General features: G+C 40.1%; 1 protein-coding gene across 1 annotated transcript in view; it reads left to right on the forward strand.

The window, feature by feature from the left end:
* The window catches only part of LOC103779965 (ubiquitin-conjugating enzyme E2 E2-like), a 64354-nt gene extending 49416 nt beyond the window's left edge, over positions 1-14938 (forward strand). Inside the window, exon 4 of the mRNA XM_008947611.1 lies at positions 14167-14938. Coding sequence (XP_008945859.1) covers positions 14167-14264 — 98 coding nt within the window. The 3' untranslated portion in view covers positions 14265-14938. The remainder of the gene's footprint in view (positions 1-14166) is intronic.
* Positions 14939-23414: the final 8476 nt, after the last annotated feature.

Raw genomic sequence — 23414 nt, forward strand, 5'->3', positions numbered from 1 at the left:
AAGTCATTAGCTGTAGTTCCAGGTACCAGTCACACATGCATTTACCGTTTTCTTTTTTTATCTGTAATTCTACAAAGAATAATCACTGGAAAGAGGAGTATAGTCATTCTGTAGCAGAAAACCAGTACCACTTGGTTCAGTCAGGTACATTGCCTGTAACTGCTCATAGCTCAATGGTACAGTGAAAAATGTCAAATTCCCTCCAAGCACTTCACTCGCTCAGCAACACACAGGAGAGGAAATTCCCTTCTAACCACAGCTAACAATCAGATTATGTGTTGTTCAACATGCTCATGAGCAGTAACAGCCTTTGCAGTGATAACTCAGGTGGTGCCACAATTACTGTGTTTTCTAATTATTTTTCAATTTTCCTGCATTATCTTCTAATACTCCTACACTACAGTCTTGGATGCGTTTAACAATTTGGTGTATTAAGCATCTACTTCCTTTTAACTTTTGCTAAATGTGTTGGGGTTTTGTTGCGTTCTCTTCTTACTAAGGAAAAGATAAGCAAGACCACTTTTTTTATAATCTTCTTTACAAAATTACCTGTCACATCTTATTTTTCTTTTTTTTTCCATAAGAAGTAAGCTTAGATTTCAATCATGCCTTAAATGGGAATGGTTTGACCATGCTGTTAGTTCCTTGTCCTTTTCAGTAAGTCTTCCACTCCTATTTTGTTTTTCTTTAAGATGAGGTGAGAAAAATTTAACTTCAGACATAATAATACCCAACCATCAGTTTATTAAATGGTATCTGATTAAATTAGAAATTGACTAAAATCCAAATCAGTAAAGGGGCTTTGTACATCTGTGTTAAGAAGTAAATGTAAAGGTATGTAATTTGCACTCATGAGAGAAAAGTCTTGTCATTACCCTTAGCTGTTTCTAATTTTTATTATTCCTCAGAAGGGGCTTCTAGAACATAAAAAAAAAATCAGTCTTTGTGCAAAATGGAAGTAAAGCTGGGGAAAAAAAAAAAAACACACCTGGCATATTGATAATTTTTTTTTTTTTTTTAGGAATCGTATAAAACTTATATGATAATTATACATACAGGGGTTTTTTAAATTTGTGCATTTCTGCTCAAGAAACACAGGGTTGCTATATGCTTTACCTTAACCATCATTAAATTAAAAGTACTTGAGAAAGTGCATGAGTGATGGATGCTACAAATACAAAAGGTTACAGTTCATTTTCCTTCCAATAAACATGTGTAATTTAAAATAGTACCATTGGAGATTTCTTATGCCCATTACCTCAGAGAGAAGACAAGTGATTTAGTGCATACACATAATAACTCTTTATGTGAACTGTGACCAGAATGAGTCATCAATGTAAAGTGTGTGACAATGTGCAGTATTAAAATAAAGCTATTAGTTGTTTCTCATATAGAAAACATAGAATCCTACCTTAAATTGAATGAATCCCAAGATACAAGGTAAACTGCCTTTTACTGTCAAAATACATTCAAATCATTTACAGCCATTACATGCATTTTCTTTGGTTTATGCAGGTTTTTCTAGCTAATAGAGACATCCTTAATTACACTGAAATCTGTAGAACTAGGTAGACACAACACTTCTGGGCTTAACCAATTCTAATTGATATATTTTCTTACTAATAGAACTGTGTATATTTAAGGGAAAAATAATTGACACTAGAAAATCAACAAATTTAGTCATCACATTTTACCTGTATTCCTACACTTAATTTTCTAATCAAGTAATAATTTAATCTAATATTCATTATTCCCAGTTAGTACAAATAGCTCAAATGTCAGATGGAACAAACTGGCATCAGTCCCGGTGAATTTTTGCACCCCATATTTTTCATTTAGACTTTTTTCCATTTGATTAAGTGGGGGTTGGGGTTTGGTTTTGTTGTTTTTTTTTTCCTGTGTACCTTTTTTAACGTGAAGGCAAGGGCAAATTTTCAAATTTCTTGCCATATATTTCTAACTGCCAGTGAACCACCTTCAGGACCTTGATTAGCACAACTATTTTTAAGGATTCTTCTTCCTGTTTTTAAAATACAGTTATTCTTGTTTCACTGAAGAAATTACGCTGCTCCACATTCTTTAGGCTCCTGAAAAGAATCCTGTTACATTTGGCTAACACATTCACAACAAGAATGTAGAGTCAGTCCTGAAAAGCAAAACTTATAGTCCTGGATATGTTAGCTATTAAATCATTTAGTTTCTCACTTTCTTGAGTAAGATTTCAGAAATTAGTATTCCTGAGTCATTCAGATTTTACCTTCAGAGATAATTTACGCTACTGCACAACATATCTTTTTTATTTTGCATGACTAGTTTTCTACATTATTCAGCAGGGGATGAGGAAACAGTTGTTTGTTTTTTAGTTTTGCAGATCTATCAAAGGCAACAAATAAATGATATGCACTATATGCTTCAGAATCCCTGTTTTCACAGCAAATCAAGTTCAGGTGCATTAACAGGGGTAGAAGACAGTTACTTAAATAGCAAAATGTATGGTCTAATTGTCCCAAATTTAAGGATGAGCTGTACTGTAAAATTTCACATTCATATGGAGTACAGAAATAGAGCTCTGATTAGTAAATTGTTTGTAGAATTTTCCATCTGTACAAGGCTTAAAAAAAAGTCCTTCTGTGGAATGGAGCATTTGCAACTTTAATTAAATTTCAGAGAATTCTCACGGGCTGGAATCCTCATTGCTTGGGTCTTTATAATACTGATTAGATAAAGTGGCATGAAAGTAGAAGTTACTGTAAGACACAATATTATACCAGCAGAAGGAATGACTTTCATCTACAGCTCAGTTTTAGGACTTTTTATGGTAACTCCTGAACTCATTTGGCAAACTGATTATCATTTAGTCAGGCATGACAGTAGCATCAATGTGACCCCTCACAGAGGAAAGATAAGATTTCCAAATAAAATTATTTTACCTGTAGTATGATATGAAATTATTGCTGTAAATATCATAAATTCAATCTTTATTCAGTGTTGCCAAGTAATTTAATTGCAACTAATCCAGGAGCTAAACCTGCCTGCATGATGAATGGTAATTATTTTGTTTAACCTGTTTTTCCTTCTAGTCCTATTAGAACCTGTTTGTAATTAAGCCTAATTATATTCATGTTCCAAAGTTAATTTAGAAGTGGATAGTCCATTTGGTTACTAAAATGAGGTTTTTTTCTTACCCACCTCCTGATTCCTCAGTCACTGCAAAAGCTAGTACCACCTTGCTCCCTTTGTATGATATCCCATGTCACCTCAGTGATCAGCCTCCTTAAGTATTGCCAAAATATTGCCCTGACTGGCCCGTACTGATCTTCAGGGCAAGATGGTACTCTGGTTTTCATTATTTTTTCATCCACTGTGTGTTGGTACAAGCGTCTTCCTCGGATGCCTCTTTTGGTAGGGCAGTATCGCTGCCAGTGCTGCAGCACTTGAGGGATCAGATGTCACCACTCTGGGCTGTCAGAAACGCGACAAGCGTACGTGTTAGTAGTGAGGCCGACCCCAGAGGCTCCTGTCCCATACTCTGCTGAGATGGCTCCTATCTCTGACCTTTGTAATGCAGTAACAGTTTGGGACATATCTTTCAAAATAGGATGGCAACGTGGGGCACAGTCCCAACATGCGATCACACAAATAGGCTCAAACAACCCATACCTGCAGTCCAGAAAAGCCCCTAGAAGCTAGACCCATCAAAGGGTTGCATCTGGGCCGTTCTGACAAAAAATCCTGAACAAATTAGTTTCCAGGCATTTTCCTTCCACTGCCTCTTGATGCAGATGTAAACTTAGACATGTCTGATCCAGATACTTCCTTCCACATGTTCTCAAGGAGAAAGGGAAGCCTAGAGAAGGAATGGAGAGGCCTGACTATTCCTTGCATTGTTATTATTAAGTAACAGTAAGAGGTGTGTTAATGCAAGGCACACCTAAGTTCCTATTCCTGTTCAAGGATGTTCAGCTTGCCAAGGGATTTCAGGCCCTGGCCTATGAAAGAGTCCTGTTGGCTTTTAGCAGGGATAAAATTCTTCACCAGCCTCTCCTTTTGTAAATAAAAGCCTCTCGTATTCTTCTGACATTATGTGGGGGATTCCTAATAACAGTTTGGGATTTAAATGCATCAAATTAATAATAACACTTATTAGGACAAGAAGGAGGAAATCAGATTAAACCAAAATAAGCAATATTCATAACATACGTAGGCTTTTCTAGTTACTCTGAGGACTAATTGCAATAAAGCAACAAAGGAACAGATTCAAGAGCGGGATTCAGATGACTTTCAAATCTGACCTAAAATGATCCTGATGTGTTTAAGTTGAAGATTTTGGTATCACTCACACTTACACCCTTCTTCTAAACGTGAAGATGCCTTTAGTAGTCGTTTTCCTCTCAGTATCTGAATGCCATCAAACATCAAACCATGCAGTAACAGTTTCTCCCCACCCTGTCTCCTTGGAATCCACATGGTAAGTGAATCCTGCTAGACTTCCTGGATTTCTTGTGGTGTCATCTACATTTGGTAGATGTGAGTGTAGGGTATCTAACACTGCACAGAGCATGGTCACAAGGAATGCCTTTACACCCAGCTGCTTTGGGATTAAACTGTTTGGGATGTGTAAGACCCATAGGTCACTCCTTTGCCTGGAGATAGTGATTAGTGGGAAGTGCAAAGAGACAAATCCAGAAGAAAATTGGTTCTTTTTTCTTTAAATTTAAGAAATGCTAAACACACTGAAATTCCTGTAGAATAGCTATTCCCACCACTTAGTAAACCTTCAGAGCAAAAAAAACAAAGTATTTTTCTGAAAATATAGTTATGGCCTTATGGATACATGCCAGTTCCATTATGAATCTTAGCACTGTGGTTATTTGACAGCATTCTGAGATTTGAGTGCTGTGATTTCCTTATTATCCACTCACAGTCATCTTCCTCAAGGTAAATGCATATTGCTGTAACTTTTTCTGCAAATGTTATCAAGCCACAGTGCCACGTAACGTCTTTCATATCAAGTTCTGATTTACTAACACCTCAATTATTTTTTTTTTCTAATAACAGTGACTGTTTCTCAGTTGAGCTCATTATTATGAGCAGATATGTTGCTAATGTATCTGTGCTTTTAATTTTGAGATGCTTCCAACCATCAAAGTGAAGTGTGTTATTTCAGAACATTAATTGTTCCAGCATGCTGGCACTTCTAATAGGTGCATGTTCTTCCTTAATTAAAGACAACTCCTCAAGATCAGTACATTCTGCCTTGTTGATCCATGATTGCTTTAGCTAGCTCCCAGTCAGCCAGTGAAGTTTATAGAATTCCTGTTAAAAACTGAAGACTGAAAAAAACCCTACTCTTTAAACAAGAATGATTTCCTTTGGCAAGATACAGAGATGAATCACTGCCAGCACTTTCCTTCAAGAGTCATGTTAATAAAATTGGGCTAGAAAATACCCCTTATTTCTGAAACATCTTTTTCTTAGGCAGCCTCATATTTCACACAGACCTGTGGTAGGTTGCCTGACAGCAATCAAATGCAAGTTTAGAGAGAGGAATTAATTTCTCCTTCCATGCATCCAAGATGGGTATTTTAGTAAATAGATGTTTTCTAAACAGGATTTGCAGAGCTCTTTTATTTTTGAAGATAGGTAACATTTTTCTTCAGCCAAGCATTTGGACATTGGAATCAAGTCACATATGCCATAATATTTGTGTAACTTCAATCATTGTACAAGCTAAAAGAAGCCAAATCTGTTTCTGACAGTTCTACCAAGCTCACAATTTAGAGTCGTGTTATGGATGTCAGTCTCTTTACATTACACATCTATACAGCCTTATTTACCACCGAATCCAGATACTTCACATTTTTTAGCATGTTTATTCTCAGGATATCCTGAGTGATGGAGCAGCATTAGTCGAGTTTTACAGGTGGGTACCACTGTAAGACCACTTAACTTTCTCAGAGTCATCATGACTACGGGCTAACCATGAAGACCAAGAAACACTCTGGAGTTTCATCTCTTGTGAGCAGTACGACGTGACTACTTCCTTGCTTGTCTGCCCAGACACACCCCGGCTACATCTTGGCTTTACAACAAAGCAAAACCTCTGGATCACTCATGTTTTATCTCACCCTCCTTTTCTCCTCCTGCACTTGCTCTGATTTCTCCCAGGAAAAAGACTTCAGGTGTATAGCTAGAGAGTTAGCCAAGAACTGAGTGACTGAATGACCAGGACTGTGGGATGCACTGGTGAACAAAACTTCATAGGAAGCCTGGTTAAAAATTGTAGATCTCTATATCTAAAGGAGATAAAAATCTAAAGATCTAAAGGAGATCCTGGTCATTCAGTCACCCATTTTTTGGCTAACTCTCTAGCTATACACCTAGCTAATCTAGCATAGGAAAGCTGACCTTGTGGTCACTGTGCTAATGCAGGAACAAAGACGGCTGGCAAATTTAGGCTTTAAAGTTATACAGTCTCTAAGCTACAGTGTGTAGCAGCTTTCCCTTCATTCCCTAGATGCAAAGGTGGTTCGTGTAAACATTCAGATAGGTTTCCAGAGATAGTGTCTCAAGTTCTTACACATCTGCTCTGTATTTACTTATTTACCATATTACACCTGGAAAGACAATCTTGGGTTTTATCTGAAACTGAGAAGTGTGATAAAGTCAGTCTTTGTTTCTCCTAACTCCAACACGTTGGATCACCTTGTATGTAAGAATCCTATGTCAAAGGATATCTTACTGCATTTCTTCTTATTTTCCTTTGGTGGGAACAACCCTTGAAGGTCATATGGTTGTCCACTTTCCCATAGTAGCTGGCCTAAGGAGGTACTTGAGCTCTGAGGCAATTTCAGCAGGCATATTTCAAGGTTTAGCACACTGATGTAGCCTGGATGTAGCTTTATTTTGAGGTTTAGCACACTGATGTAGCCTTAGAATTTTTCTATTGAGTGTTGAGATGTGACCAACCAAATCTGCAAAACTCGTTCCTGAAATGAGAAGCAGACCTCATTAAACTCCGTATCATATGATTTCTGCTGTAAACTGTAAGTGCTAAAATTGGTATTATCTTCAGTGACTTTTTTCCTAGTGGACATTAGATCTTTATAGGATTTGTTCCTTTCTCCTCTAAGGATTACCTTTTTTCTTTACTGAAACAATTCATTTTATTTGTTCTCTCTTTTTTTACACAGTGCTCATTGAGCACTGTATTGTATTGTAGAGTTTTCAAAGAGCCTCGCAGATGGTTAAATGCATTTTATATGGGTAGCTGGTACTATGATTTTTTATGAAGGTTGAAATAAATTGTAGTTCAGCTTGTAGGTTGTGTAGAGCAATTCAGAACCCTGCTATCACCCTTTGTTCTGACTTGAATCACTCTGTTGTTCCAGTTTGTACACATGTGTAGATCAGACTTCCAACTGTGAGGCCAGTTTTATTGCCACACCAACAGGGATTAGTGCTGCACTACACTCACTTTCATTCGTGCCCTGATTTTGAGCACTCTTTTCAAAACTGAAAGGTTATTAGAGTAATTCAGCATGCAACTTCACCTGTCTCTGCCTCCAGGAATTACTTAGTCTGTGCATTATTATTAATGATAGCAAAAGAGAGCAACACTGCTGCTGTAAGATCACTGAAGGGTAGTATGATACATTCCATATACCTCATTTTCCACATCAAGACTCACAGAATCCTTGACATGGTCTTCTAGGAGTTCATTAAGTTTAAAACAGGTGACATGTGGCTAGCTGTGGAAACTTCCTGAGGCAAAGTGACACCACAAATAAACTTACTTACAAACAATTCATCTTCTCTTAATCCCTTCCTCTCAGAGTATTAAATTGTTCTATGATACAATTTGGTATAACATGTCTCACACTGCTTTTGTCTGTAGTTTTCACTGACTGGTTTTCTTATAACACTAGCCTGGATGTCTCTGGAAACAACATAAGGAAATATAATTAGATGTTAACTTTATTTTTTTTTTTTTAATTAAGGATGGTTTTGGTGTACATCAGGCTGTCAGCATTTGCTATTAAGAAAACTGGTGTTTTCAGTGAAGTATTAGTTTCTGCTTTTTCCCCAGTCTTAATTTTTTTTTTTTTAGTTTGCCTTTTGAGACCTATTTCTTAAAGGTTGATACAATATCAAAAACCACAAAAAAATTGGATTCAGAAAACTTGGCTTTCATTGCAAGCCAATATGGGAACAGATTCTGTTCTGCACCACTATTTGCACTGAAATCGCCAAACAAAATGTAGTTACTGAAAATATGAACTTTTTATTTTGGGGAGGTTTTATTTCTAGGTAACCAGTCCTGTCTGTGCTGCTGTATAACGATGACTCCAAGGGAGCTATCCTATAGAAGACATACAGAGCACCTGGACTTTTCCTAGAAAAGGTCAAAAAATGCAAGCACTTCCCATTTTTTAATTGAAAAAAAAAAAAAATACAGAAGAGTATTTGTGAAGAAAGCCCTAAAAAAACATTTATTAGTATTCTGTAAACCAAAAACTCTTCTAAACGTGCAACTGAAGTCTAAATAAATAAAAAATTACTTGTTTTCCTCTACATTTCACACAGCCTGTCTAAATTAAAGGAAGCAGATTTAATTTTTGGTGACTGCTGTTTCAGTACAGGTAGCTCCGTAGAGCCTCCCAGTGGGATGCCACTCACAGCTTTAAGAAAGGAGTTCTTTGTAGCTCAGGAGCTGGAATGAGGCCTTTCAAGTTGCATCTAACCTTTGGAAATTCCTCCAGTTTAATTCTGCTGCTTCAGCTGGAGGCCAGCTCTTCTGAATTCCCCTGATACAGAGCTGAATCTAAACCTGGAGACACAAAAAAACCCACCCACATTGTAAATATTTAGCTTAAGAAACTATGATATTTTTATAGGGATGTGGGGGATTTTTAGTTTTTAAAGTGCTCCAGAAATCTTTCTGAGAACCCACTTGTGATGGTACAATAACTGGCTCCATCAGCTGTTATCTGTTAAAACTGTAAAATACTGCAATAGAAATATAATTCTACTGTATAAATGCTCATTAAAAAATATATAATGCATACGAGCACCCCTAATGTACATTTTAATTCTAAATGTGTGTCTCTTTAACCATGTTGGCACTACCAGTTGGAATTCTGTTGCATATCATGTGGCTGATGGAGAAGGCACATTGAAATCAAGCTGTTAAACACACCATCTCCATTTTTTATTTCACTAGAGTATGTTTGCTGTATTTTTAAAAGAGCATTGAAAAGCCCAGGAGATGAATTCTGCTCTGAAATTGCTATTTGCTGACATAGAAATAGCTGTAAAAATACAAATGGAGAAAAATACAGTATAGCAATATATTTTCATTTATTTGGGGGAAAAGTAGTTTTAAAGAAGAATTATAGTCTGTCTTCTGAATGATAAAGCAGTATAACTAGCATTAAACACAGCTGAAATTTTGTAATGACCAAACCTCAGCTCATCCAAATCCCCAATAGCATTAAACTCCCTAGAATTGGGCCGTAAATTTTATTTGCCTTACAACAGACATGAGACACAAATGTTCCTCCTTATACAGTCATATTAAGTGGCTGCAAAAGAAGATGACAAGGCATTGTAGAGCAGTGCATCTAACCTTTTTAAGCTAGGGACAGGATCCAGCTCACACAGCTTTCAAAACTACATTTAAAAACAGGGTAATTTCACAAATTCTGATACAACATGAGGATTACGTGTGGTGAGTCACGGGGGGATTTAGCAGCTGCAGTCTTCCTGTAAATCATCCAAAAGCTTTTCTTTATACTTTCATTCTCTTGATTGACATTTTCCATGTAAGTTACATGGCTGAACCTCAGCTTCTATCCATGCTTGTGTAATTTGATGGGGGTTTTATGTATTTTCATTGCTCTTTCACTGTCCTGTAACATGAAATTTGATGCTATGTTTACTGGGGTGTTGCAATTTTACATGGAACCGATCAGAGTATTGGATAAAATTTTTTCTTTAAACAAGCTAAAGGCTATAGAGGCGGTCCTAAGATTAGTTTCTAGAAGTGAGAGTCAGGGACTAGAACAGTAAATTATGAGACCTGAAAGACTCCTTTGGAAATCCTTAAGGTCCACAGAGCTGCAGCAGCTCCTTTGGGGAGCTGATGGAGTGTGCCACAGCACGACTCCCTGTGCTCCCCGCACGTGGCTATTGCAGTCAGTTACATAGTTTTGCTATTATTGTTGTTAATTTAATGTGGGTTTATTTTCATTTCTTTCACTAGGATGTTCCGACATATTTCTGGTGTAGCCTTATATTCCCTTCCCCTTGTTTTCATTGTCATTTGGACACAGTCCTGTTTGGATTGAGTTTCTGAAATGAACCCTGATTCACAGGTGAATCACACTGCTTCCACAACAAAATTAAACATGAGAGTATTTCGCTAGTTCTGGAAACAAATTTCTAACATTGAGAATAAAACCACAGATATATACAAATGGAAAATAAGAAACAGTTTTACAGTAATGAGAAATGGAAACGCAGGAAAAGTACTGTTACAAATTTTGAGATCCAATATTCCTTTTTATCTCTTAATTACACAGTTTACACAGCAGTTGTTTTATAAATAGATATTTGGCCCTACTAGTGGAGATTTCACAATACTCCTTAAATAGCAGAGCCTGACTGAGAACCAGGTGGTGCTCAGCCATGTGCTACATAGTTTAGGGGGGAAAAGGGAACTATTGTTTCTTTCTCATATTTGGTATTTTGTAAGACTTGGACACTAAAACCAAGGCTCATGCATGTTTGGAATTAAATCTTTATAATTGTTTTAATTAAGGTGCTTCAGTTTATCTTGTAATCTCCATTTTATGGCCCATCCCTGTGAACTGCAAAGCAGTGGTGACTCATGACTCATTAAGTGTTGAGAGGTTTGTCTTCCTGGGCCTGCTGGCTGGCTCCCTCCTCCACCAGGGACCATACGGCTTGGGCTCGAAGCTGCCCATCCAGGTGCAAAGAGGCCATAAGCATTTCTGGGGCGCCCACACCGTGCGTGTGTCCTCCAGCACGAACGCTCTGTGCTGCATCCAACTGGCCACTGTGCCACTGCTTGGGTGGCTCTGATCTGAAGTTAAAATTTCCTTCCTCACCAGCTATCAAATTTCCCTCCTCACCAGCTGTCCTGACTTCCCAAACAAAGCAGTTGTGCCTCCTGATGGCTATACTGCTTCACAGGAACTGCTAAAATAAGCCAGCTCTCCAAAGACCTGTTGAAGAGTCCTTATTAAAATCCTCATAAGTAATATAACGACAACACACCTCCAGAACCTCTGACAGGGATGTGGTATAGCTGGGCTTCTCTGGCAATAACGTTTTCCTGTTTCTTCTGGTTGGAGTCTCAAAGAAGCAAGTGGCTTTGCCAAACTGTGGGTTTGCTCTTTTATTCAATATTGTTATAACCAATAAAATGTGTAGCCAAACTGCTGAATTGCAAAGAACAATATTACTACTGTTCTCACCAAAAGCACCTTTTAGTAGCATCATCTCAGCAGCTGGCTGTGTCCTGCTCATGCTGTGTCAGGCAGGGACCTCTCTTTGCTTCAGCAGTCGTGTTTCACACAAGGCAGACTTGAGGGAAGCACTCGAGATGATAGTTGATTCACAGGTCCCTGTCTCAGTGGGAATTTACACCCCTACAAGAAGACCTCAGACATCTTGCAGGCCATCACCTCCGCTCTTTCCCCAACTGTCAAACAAAGACTTGAACATATGAATAAGTAAAGAACCTCATTCCCTACATTACTGGGCTTCAACAGATTTCCACACATTCTTTTCAAGAGCTCCTCTCGCTGATTCTCCCACCTCAAAAGACTGCAGACACCCTCCCATGCCTGGAGAAGGCAAGAGGAATAGCTTGTACCTTCCAAATCCTTCCAAAGATCTATGCTGTTGAAATACTTCCTTTGTCCCAAAAGGAGATATAGAAGGAAACCCACACTAGGAAACCAAATGCTGTAATATGTCATCCAGGATTGGGGATGCTGATATGATCCTCATTACCCTTTCAGTATATCAAGGGAATTGATTTACAGCTCACAGTGTGAAAGACACACTCTCAAAGAAGCATTCATCCCACACATAGACGACTTTCAGATTTGAACTGGATAAACCTTTGCTACAGCACATCACTTCTCACTGACTCACATCAGGTTTTATAAAGGTATTAGTGGCAGCATTTTGAACATGCACAAAACCTCATTACGCGCTTGCTGCTTTCCAGATAATGCCACGGTATTCCTGCAACCCATCACAACCAGGTGCCTCAGAGGCCAAACCCCACCTTCCCCAACAGCATAAAAACTGGCATAGTCATCGAATTTTGCTCCAAGGATTCCTTTCAAGTTCAACCCTTATTCTTCATGGGTCCGTGAAAGTTGTTTCTTCGCACAGTGGTGTCACATCCAAGGAGGGTGTGACAATTATCAGCAGTGCTGTCCGGCTCATTCCCAAGCTACCTTACACTATGACAAGATTTCCCTATGGCTACTCCCTAAATTTTTTGCTGAGAAATTTTGCCGTTTCCCGTTGCCCAAGTTACCCATTTACCCTGCAGTGCTTCTCAAGCCTCATTCCAGCCATGAACAACTTGGCTGTCAGCCTCCTATTTGCACAGAACAAAATCCTTGTGCTAATCCCCTAGATAGTTCTGCTCCTGGGCTGAGGAGTTAAAGGTTTTATACTTTCTAGTTTGAAACTTTTTAAATGGATCTTAGATCAGATATGCTTCTTTGACACTCATGCATGTAAAAACAGGAAAGCCCCGGCCTCGGTGACCTTCTTTGGATATATTAAGTTATTAAAAGTCAGCGTGTGCAGTAAGTGTTTGCAGAACTGAGACTACGGGGGGACAGAACGCTGAAGTCACAGTGATAACTTACCTTATTAATTTAGAAGGTACAAACTTAAGATTCAAATCATGGACTCTTCCTGAAAGTGCAGGGTATACATTTGAAGCAAAAGACTTTTTTCATTAGATATTATTCACAAATATTCAGTCATGTTGGCAGTAAGCAAGTCAATTGACTTTTGGCTAAACCAGTGTATTTCTCCTATCATAAAATCTCATCATCAACGAAAAAAAAAGCCCAGATTTACTCTGCTTTGTGGAAGGCCTGACATCTAGTCCCAGGAATTTCAGTGGATAGTAATGCAAGCACCACAGTCACATTACAGCTGTACTGGGGAAGCCAAGATTCATATTGTTTGATGGCACAATCTTCAGTCAACTACAAAGCTGATTATTAACAGGCTTTCAGAAGAAGTCGTGTTCATCTGTTGGAAGTCAAGAAAAAACATGGTATCAATGCTTCTGAACATGCATGGTACAATATCAGGAAATTTACTCTTTCAGCAGAAATAGTAAGAGTGTTGGTTCTCCAAAAAAAAAGGAAAAACCTCTGTACATTTTGTCTGTTTTAAATTGAGAAGAGAAAAATGTTGCCTGAAAGAGAAAACTGTTGATTACGCAGAGTCACTTCTGGGAAAGTCTTGTCTTAGTTTGTTTTTCTTTGGGGGCAGATTGGTTTTGATTAGTTATTTTTGAAGTAATTTGTAGATCCAGACCAAATTATGTAGCATTCTGACCAAACAAATGCTTAGAAATATCCTGTAAATGAAACACCCATTCCCGAAGTTTGGAATTAACTTTTGTTGCTTTGAAAATAGTACTAATTGCCCTAGTATCTTATCTTTATGCTATAAAACTAGAAGTGTTTAAAAGAAAAAATAACATTGAATGTGATAATAGAATTAGAGCCCTTCCTCTTCTTAGGTGATAGTATAGATATTTGTGAGAATCTAATCCCATAAACAAATAACATTTTATGTTTGTTCTTAGCACCTGAAAGCAACGTTTAGCTCAAAATAGAAGTACTGAGATGAATGTTTGTAAAGCAGAGTTTTAGAATATGGTTACCAGAAATGTATAGCTAACTCCCAGCCAGCTCCTCCCCATCTTCTTCCTTTCTTCCTGTATGCATGTGTGCTTTCAGAATGGGACTAGTACACGTAGGCACCTTGTTCTTACAGGTAAACCTAAGAGAACACACTGAATGTGGACCAGAGAACAGCTTTTTCATCCTTCCCAGGCTGACGAGTATTTCACGGTTTGTGTTTCCTTTCCAGCTGACCCCTTGGTTGGAAGTATTGCCACTCAGTATATGACCAACAGAGCAGAGCACGACAGAATGGCCAGACAGTGGACCAAGCGATATGCCACATAGGAACCTACTCTAGGATTTGCTGGACCTGTGCAAGCACATTCACTAAGTGCATCAATAGCCCTTCCCTTCATTCTTATTTTTTATCAAATTTTGAACCATTTTGTGACAAAAGGTTGTCCTTACTTTCTTTTTTGTTTTATTTTTATTTGTTCGGGGGTTTTTTGTTCTGTTAACTTGAAAGTCGTTTCCCTCAAATGTAGGCAGGGAATTTTGGTTATCAGTGCAAAGAATGTTGGATCTGTAATAGTATAGAGCTTTGTCACAAAGCTTTGTATTAATGTGTGGGTTTTTTTTTTTCCTTTCATGTGGTTTTGGGGAAAACAAACAAATTCAGAATTATATCTCATTTCTACTTAAATGTAGTGTTTAGGGTTATTTTTTTGTACTGAAGTCTTTAATGGTGGGTGCATGCTACTGGGAACAAGTTTTGTATAAAAGCTTAAAATCAAGAATCACTGTGCATTACTAAGACTGTGTTTATCACTAGCCTTCTGTTTCCCACACAAAAGGCTATTGCGTTGAACAAATTAATATGTATTTTGATTTACCTAAAAAAAAGAAAAAAAAAAAGTGCTTGTAAATTTCTTAGGGACCTGCCACTTTTAACTGTGGATCAGTTGATGTACACTTGTATTATTAAAGCACTCAATAAAACACTGTGGCTGATAAATGCACTTCTTGCAAGACGGTGCTTTTGTGTTTCTGCAGTCTAGGCTGCATAGTCCTCACATCATACTACTGCAGGTTAAGCAACTATTTTTAGACCTAAACTATTCATTCCTTCTCAACAATGCATTTCTTAGCTTAGAATTCTTCATTGTGTTATCTTTCATATACAAACATCTTCCGAATTTTAAGGCCTTTCCTTCATATGCCAGTGCTCAGCTCAGCCATTCAGAAGCCTCTTGCTGCATCTTTTATACTGTGGCTTCACTAGATCCATCTCATTACATCTAAAAGAGTTGGCTATATAAATAGCCGTGCAGTGAAAGCAGAATATTGATGATGATTTTATACAGCAGGCTTCACTTTGCCCTTCTCTAAGCTCTTTAATTGTAAAAGCAACTGCTTGTTATTTAAAAAAAAAAAAAAAATAACTGAAAGTTTTCAATGGGAAAATTGAGCCCATTGCACCAATCATCCCCAGCATGTTCAATGGCAAGGGTGTTTCTATTCAGATCTGACCTTCAGGCTAATTTTAGATATGCAGCCATGGAAGGAAAACTTCTCCTTGGCTAAGGAATTGTGTGGGTGTTGTGTTTTGGAGAATATATACTGTGATGCTGATATCTGAATGTTCTTTGTGTTAGCAGGCATATTAGAAAATTCCTGTCTCATATAATTAAATGTTACACGTGCTATATACAGTACTTGCCTGCCCTCTCCCCTCTTTCCTGGCCTCTTATGTTTAAAGAAGATCTTATCTTAAAGAAGATACATTACAATCAAGACAGCATAAACATACAGGGAGACCCAATCTCATTACCCTCCAAGCCAGTCCCACTGTCCTGAAAACCAAAGCAGTCAAGGTGACACCGTAGGGCCTCCATGCCAGCCACTGCGCTGCTCAGCATTTCCAAGCCCTTTTGTTTCTCTCTCAGCCTTTTGCTAATAACTGAACAGACATACATCTTGAATCTACTGGTGAGCTGTCCTCTGTGTGAAGAGAAGCTTAACATTGACTTTATTGTAGGTGGTATATAACTATCACCGCAAGAACCACAGGATCTCAAAGAACTTACCAGTCTTTTTCACTCAAAGCAAACAGAGAGTCTTCTGGTGGCTGCAGAAGTCAACTGTTTACAAGCCCAGCCATACAACATTTTGAGACCAGCTGATCCTAAATAGAGACCTGAAAGAATAAAAACAGTACACAAACCCCGAAATTCAGACTTCTCTGAGCCAGAACACCTCCTTCAGGATGACTGTTACATGTGCTGCCCTTGGAAGTTGCTTCCACCATACAACTTGCCACAAAGTGCCTCCACATCTGAAAGGAACCTTCCTGCAGTAAGAATACCAAAAAAAAAAAAAAAAAGGTGCTGAAGGATTAAAAAGAATAACTGCATCTTGCCCAGAACAGTAACTGCATTACTTCTCTCATCCCCTCTGCTGAAGAGATTCCTGCTATAAGACCTGTATCCCCTGAGACAGCATTAATGGGCAATTTCAGATTTCTTATGAATTACTTTAAGTGTCTGCCTCACGGCAGCATTTATTTACACTCAGCTGAGCATAACACAATAATTGTCCAGGTACATTTTAAACCTGGCTGAAAAATAAATCTTTAATTCCTACAATTTTTCTTTTTTTTAAAATATAAAGAGGACATAATAAACAGAAGAGCCTATGGTATCTCTAATGAAGACATAACTGAAAGACAGCTGAGATACCTTGGAGGGGGAATCACAGAGTTCTTAATAAATGTCTATTCTCAGTTCATCAGTTCTCACTTGCCTTTCTTAGCAATCAAACACCATGCAGTTTAAATTTGCAGGTAGGTTGCTCTCTGTGTGAAGCTGAACAGTTGCTTCGTCCCAGATAATATAAAACTACTGCTTTAAGAACCACAGGGATCTCAAGGAAATAATCAGAAAGGATCAACCCACATTGATTAAAGCAGATGCAGAGTCTTCTGGCATCTGCAGGAGCCAAATGTTTGCAAGTCTGGCCATAAAACATTCCCCTCTATTTGCAAATCTGCTCTATTTGCTTCCCAAGTAATTTTTTTTTTTTTTTTTTTTGTCTGCTAAACCTGAGAAATGTGAAGCATTATTTGAAACCTGCTGTTGTCGCTAAGGAGAAATTATCTATCCCCAGCAGAATTCAGTCTGCCAGCGGAGCCCAAATGAACTATGATGTGTTGGCATAGTCTCTTTTTCCCCTTTTCTTTTTCCTACATCTAGAAAATATTGCATGTTATTCTATCTCACCTTTGCTCTTCAGATTTATCTGATTCCTGCCTCCTCTTTTATGACAAATCATCTTTCTAACTACACATGCTGCCCTCCTACAACTGGATATAAAGATCATTCAAATGACTTGCACATAGTAGAACATTCAGTAGTATACAGTTGTCCTAAAACAGCATGTAAAGGCCATCACTTCAGCAAATTTCATTATTTTCTCAGGGACACACAAATACTAAAACCGAGTTTTGTTTTTAAAGGCATCTTACGGCTTTTCTGAATTCAATTGCAAATCACATAAAAAAACATTTAATTTCCAGTACTACCAGATAAATGTCACTGTCCCATACAGTGTGAGTTCATCTCAGGTGAAGCAGAAATCAGGGAACTCTCCAAACTGTATTTACCCATTCACATGAATTACTGAAGTGGCCTTCCCCCTGTCCAACCGACCCACTGATTTCCCTCTCCCAAAAACTGCAGAACAACATACCTCAAGTTAAGGTACCTGAAACCATCCTGTGTTTTCAGACACAGCATTTCCAGACTGCTCCAGGAGTGAGTTTTAGCAGCTCATAACCCTTTTGATTACATGCATTGTGAGTGATTGCAGCCAAACAGTTAAAATCCATTAAAACCAGCTGCTGTGCCATGAATAAGGCAGGAATAATTCCTTGTGAAAGATCTTTCTTCAGGTTTTCACGTTGTGAGCTGCAGATGCATACTCAGTCATGGCCCATGCTAAAACAAGGGAGAGCAGCTCACAGCCCTTCTTTCCTGCTACTCTGTGCAGTGATACCACATAGCTATAAAACAGCAGTGGTGTTGGGCCCCATCAGACACAAAATTTGGCCTCTTTTTCAAGGCCCTCTCAACCTTTTAAATTCTGGCCCAATGCACAGTCTGGATGCGGTGCATGTTCTGAGCTGGTCTTTCAGCATGCTGTCAGAGGAGGCTCTCACTGGCTGTCTGAAATGCTGGGGTCTGAACCCCAAGCCCTGAATTAAAGTTGATGTATGGGTGATTCCCACAGCCCTTCATACAGAGGAGGTGAGTTTGCCTTATAGCTTCCCCCCAGGGTGCGGCCGGCCCTGCAGGGAGAGCCATAAGGGAGATGAGCCCCAGGGGTCCCGCACTGAGTTGACAAAGGTCAGGTGTCTGCTTGGGGATAAAAGCTGGGACCACTTGCAGGGAGTCAGGAGTGTATGACTGGTTCTTCCTGGTTCAGGGCAGACCTCTTGACTCTCCCTGGAGCTGGGCCCAAGTCTGTTTAGACCTTTGCGAACGCAGGCGGATCGGGTGAGAGTTGCCATGTGGGCACCTTTCTTTTATGTATTTAACTGGCTGGTCTGGCTGTTTCCCATGCCAGCTATGGGAAACCTCGGGTCACTGTTTATACCACCTGTTGTGGGCCGAGTCACATCTTTTGTGGGATCGCTGAGGGTGGTGTCGTTTATGTACCAGCTGATTGACTTGTTTGTACCCCCAGCAGTCATTCATGTCACGATGTTTCTGAATACAATACAGTCTGTGTATTGGTTTCTCTTTCTGCTGGCTGTATCATTCTTTTTGGGCCTGGTCACTGGCAGAACACTGTCCCATCTCCAGCATTAATCCCCCTGCTCTACTCCTCCTCCTCCCTCACCCTTTCCTTCTCTCTGGCTGCTTTCTTCTCCTTGACTGATTCATTACTGGAGGCTGAGAGGCCACCCAAGACACTGATCCTGGTTCAAATAGCTCTTCCTGAAGTTGCCCGAGCATAGGAACCTCTTTGTCCCCTGAAGTACGTGCCCAGAACATGCCCCCAGGCCGCTGCCTGCTCCCCCTTGCCTGAGGCAGTGCCTGCCACAGCAGGTAAAGCAGAGGCAGCTCTGCTGGAGTATAATGGTGCCATGCAATGATTCAGACAGTGCAGCAACTCCTAGTTACTCCATCTCCACCATCATCCTGCAGCCCCTTTACTCCTTTCCAGTTCTCAGAAAATTCTCTTGTCTCTGAAGCTGGACGTCTTGCCCCAGGCCCAATTTGCTTGCCTGCACTTTGAGTTGAGCAGATTAAAGCAAGGACTTGGAGTAAAAATTCTGGCACCTCCAAAGTCTCACTGTCCAGCCTTGGCCGACACAAATCCTGCAGAGCCAACTCTGCCTGCTGCTTTTCCATCCTCAATTGCTTTCTTCTCTTTCTCTTCTGATTCCCTTATGTTTCTCCTCCTATCGACAACATCAACATTAAATCGAGAAGCTGCCTTCTCCCCCCTTCCCTCACCTCAGTCATGGCTCTTTTCTTCCCTGGTGCTAAGGAGACTGTGTCACATAACACTGGGACTCCTGGAGCTGCCTGAAATCCCCTGATTTTTAGCTCTTTGAAGGAAGAAAGAACTTTGTAAGAATTAAATACTTCATCATTGTACCACACCAGGCACTGTCTATAAACTACATCACTTCTCCTACGCATGTCATTAGCAGTAATGAAATCTGGGCTGGTCTGTGCCTCGTTAGCATGACATCCATATGCAAATGCATTTCCTTAGCTGAAAGGATCTGCAAAGCCAATGCATGGCTGCTTGGGATGCCTCCAGCAGCCTCTCTCAGGACACAACTGGAATATATATGGAGACTACTATTTACCAGGGAGAGTTTTATGATACTTTTAAATCACAGGATCATTTTGGTTAGAAGACACCTTTAAGATCATCGAGTCCAACTGTTAACCCAGCACTGCCAGGTCACCACTAAAACATATTCATAAGTTCCACATCTGTGTGTCTTTTAAATACCTCCAGGGATGGGGACACCATCGCTGCCCTGGGCAACCTGTTTCAGTGCTTTACAACCCATTTGGTGAAGAAATTCTTCCTGATATCCAATCTAAACCTTCCCTGGTGCAACATTTCCTCTTATCACTTGATACTTGGGAAGAGAGACCAACCCCCACCTCACTACAAACTCTTTTCAGGTAGTTGTAGAGGGCAGTAAGGTCTCTCCTGAGCCTCCTTTTCTCCAGGCTTCTTTCTTCCAGTTCCTTCAGCCACTCCTCAGAAGACTAGTTCTCTAGAGCCTTCACCAGCTTCGTTGCCCTTCTTTGGACAAGCATCCATCATTCTGCACTCTAATTCCATCATGAACTTTAATACAGACCTGCAGCACTTTGGGATAATGAAAAGGGCAAAGCAAAACATGCCTTTCATGTCTGCTTTGATTGTGAAAGGCAGCAGTCACAGGCTAATGGAAGGCTGAAATAAAGAGAAGGCTACTAAGTCATCCTAATAACAGTCATCCAGTCCTAAATTAGAAGAATCCCCCTTCGCATAATGTCTAAATAAATGCTTTATGTACTTCTGTAGATTTTGCAGAATTGTATCCAAAACCCCACTATCCAAATGTCCCAGTAGTAAATGTGGGTGGTCAGATAATGTGTTTCAGGAGAGGTTTTCCAGGGAACTGCTTCCACTAGGAGGCGATTCCTGGCACCTTCATCTCCTCTGTGCGGGACTCCTCCCTTGGCAGTCCCTGGGGAAATAAGGGCTGGAAACAAGCACCTAGGGTCATTCCTTATTGTCAAGGCTCCTCAGATACACTCCCTCACAACAGGCATTTGTTGCTGCAGAATCAGTGCTGGGGTCCCCTTTTGTGTTGCTGAGGACCTCGGGGTCAGGAAAAACAAAGGGTCACACTTCAGCTTCTGTGAAGTGGCTCCTTTCTTTGCAGTTGACTCATACCCTTTGTAAGGCCCTGAATGGAGTCTCTTCACATGAATGGAGCTCCTACCACACAGATTTCAATATGGCCCTGCTCCTTTCTCCACTTGTCATAAACAGAGCACAGAAAGTGCTTTTGCCCATCATGCTTTGGAAACACCTTGCTCGTAGCAAAGCTTCACTGTGCTCTTGTCCATCTTCAAACTTTTTCCATTTACATTTCATGGACATCTCTGAATTTTAAGAGCCTTTCTCTAGCAATCACTCCTCCACACCAAGGACCTGCAAAAATCCTGCTTCCTTCTTCCTTTGAAATACATAGAATTTTCATCCCTGCTCCTTCTCTACTGCTCCCCAGTTCCTAAGTCTGCTTCTTCACTCAGCCTACAGGGACCCAAACCCCTTGCTAAGCCCACTGAACAGCTGGGGTTAAAGTCCCAGCCCTGAATGAGGGTGGGCATATGCATGATGTCCACAACCAGGCAAAAAAGTCCCTTCTGATTGGTTTACACAAAGGTCTGGCCAGCCTTGGGTGGGAACTGATGAGGAGATCACCACCAGGTACCCCCACTTTCCACATTAACTTGGAGGCGGGGCAAGAAGCCACCTCTGTAAGAGCTGACTGCTTGCAGTGGGGTTGGGAGGTTTGTTTGCATAGTGTGTGCAGGGGGTGAGAAAAGGAGGGGTTTGGCTGTTGGAAGGGCTCCCTGACTCTTCATGGCTAGTAGAGTTCCCAGGATGGAAGGACCAGAACATGAAGAGGTCTTTGAGTCCCTACTATGTAACTGGGCTCATGGCCTGGCTGCTACCATCTCCCATGGCTTCGCTCCTTGGCTGGCTTGCTCCCATCTTCACATCCACTGTGGTGGGTGAGTGCACTGACTTGTTCCTCCCTCTGGTGTTTCTGGCACTTTGGATCTCTGCTGTGTGATGTAGGAGTGGAGGGAGGAGTTTGGCTGCTGGTCTGCCTGTTAATGATAATATTATTCTATATTGGGCAAGTGTTCAGCAAAAGACCTGCCAACACACCAAACACAAGAGTCACCTCTGCTCCAAGCTCCTTGCAGCCCATTGCTATCTCATTACGTGCACCAGCACCTCACTGAGGAAGGGAAAGCCCATCGCAGTGCTTGAGATTGCTGTCCTCTTTGCAAAAAGAGGGGTGAAAACCTGCTTTATTCTCTTTGCTGTGAAAGAGCAGGTAATGCTCCCAGTGCTCAGCATGAATGCTCTCTGCAGATCTACTGCTCCCAAAGTTCACAACAGCAGTCTCCACTGGTCTTCTAGGAGTAGTATTGTAAGTAGTAGCAAATTGGTTTGTATTGAATGCTCTGAATGTTATATATCTAATAGATGGAATTAAACTTTCAAAAAAAAGTCTGTGCAGTGGGAACTTCATCTTTTACACAGGAAAAGAATTGTGTGAATTAAAAAGTCTCTCCTGTTTCTTATTCAGATTCATTATGTATTGTCCACTGGCTACCTTTTGCTGCAATTTTAAAAGAAAATCTTCCTGAAGTCTACTTAGAATTTAAATCCTTATTGCAAAGTATCAAAGAATAATCAAAATGTGCTCTGTCATATCAAGGTAATCTAATCAGGAATTACTCACTGAATTATTTATATGCATACATTTTTATGGTAATTTAAAAATTGATAGGCTTAGAGAAATAATCTCATTCTCTTCTATTTCATAATATACATCATAAAATACTCTATTTCATTACTGAACATTTACCATTTTATCTATTTAAAAAATATGAATTTTAATAACTTTAATCAGTAGCTTTGTAGTTGAAAAAGAAGACTTACTTGTGTACTGTAGTACTGTGTGGACTTGTCTTAAAAAAGATAATCCTATTTGTAACTTTTTTCTTTCAATTTGTGTAAGATTGAGCAAATGCTGCAAACAAAATGACAGCAGTCACTTGAGCCACTAATGTGCTGACTGGAGCTGTTAGACATAATAACTGTAATTTTCAAAGAGTGGCACTGAAACTCTGGAAGCAGAGGGACAAGAGTTGCAGTCAAACCCCAAGAAGAACTGAAAGGAAGAATAATCACAGAAATAAACACTGCACTCGTGCTACAAACTTTCTCCAGTGATGTGCACAAGCTACAGCACCCCCTTGGGTCAAAACAAGCTCTTCTAGCCGCAGGATGCTGAACCTTCTGAGCACACATGCTGCACCTCATCCAGATCTGACAGCTTCACACTGGTCTCTCTGGGTACCAGGCGCCTGGTTGTGAATGGGGACAGGTAACTGCAGGAAGTCAACGTGAAATGGCAAAGCCAAGCAAGTCAGCCTTCTGTGCTCCTGGTCCTATGAGGGCAACCCCTTAACAAGGAGGCTTCACCCTCCTCCTGATCCTGCTCATCAGATGCTGTTGGGCCTGCACCTGCCCAGCAAAATTCAGCAGTGGTCCTGCTGACACTGCAAGGATGCAAAACTAGTGGGAAGGAGGACATGAGGTTGTGCCTGGCCAGGTGATGTCATTCTCCCTCTGCAGCTGAGCCACCCCATGCCTGCTTTAAATCTAACT

Source organism: Merops nubicus, unplaced genomic scaffold, assembly GCF_000691845.1.
Source record: "Merops nubicus isolate BGI_N331 unplaced genomic scaffold, ASM69184v1 scaffold6679, whole genome shotgun sequence".
NCBI classification, from domain to species: Eukaryota; Metazoa; Chordata; class Aves; order Coraciiformes; family Meropidae; genus Merops; species Merops nubicus.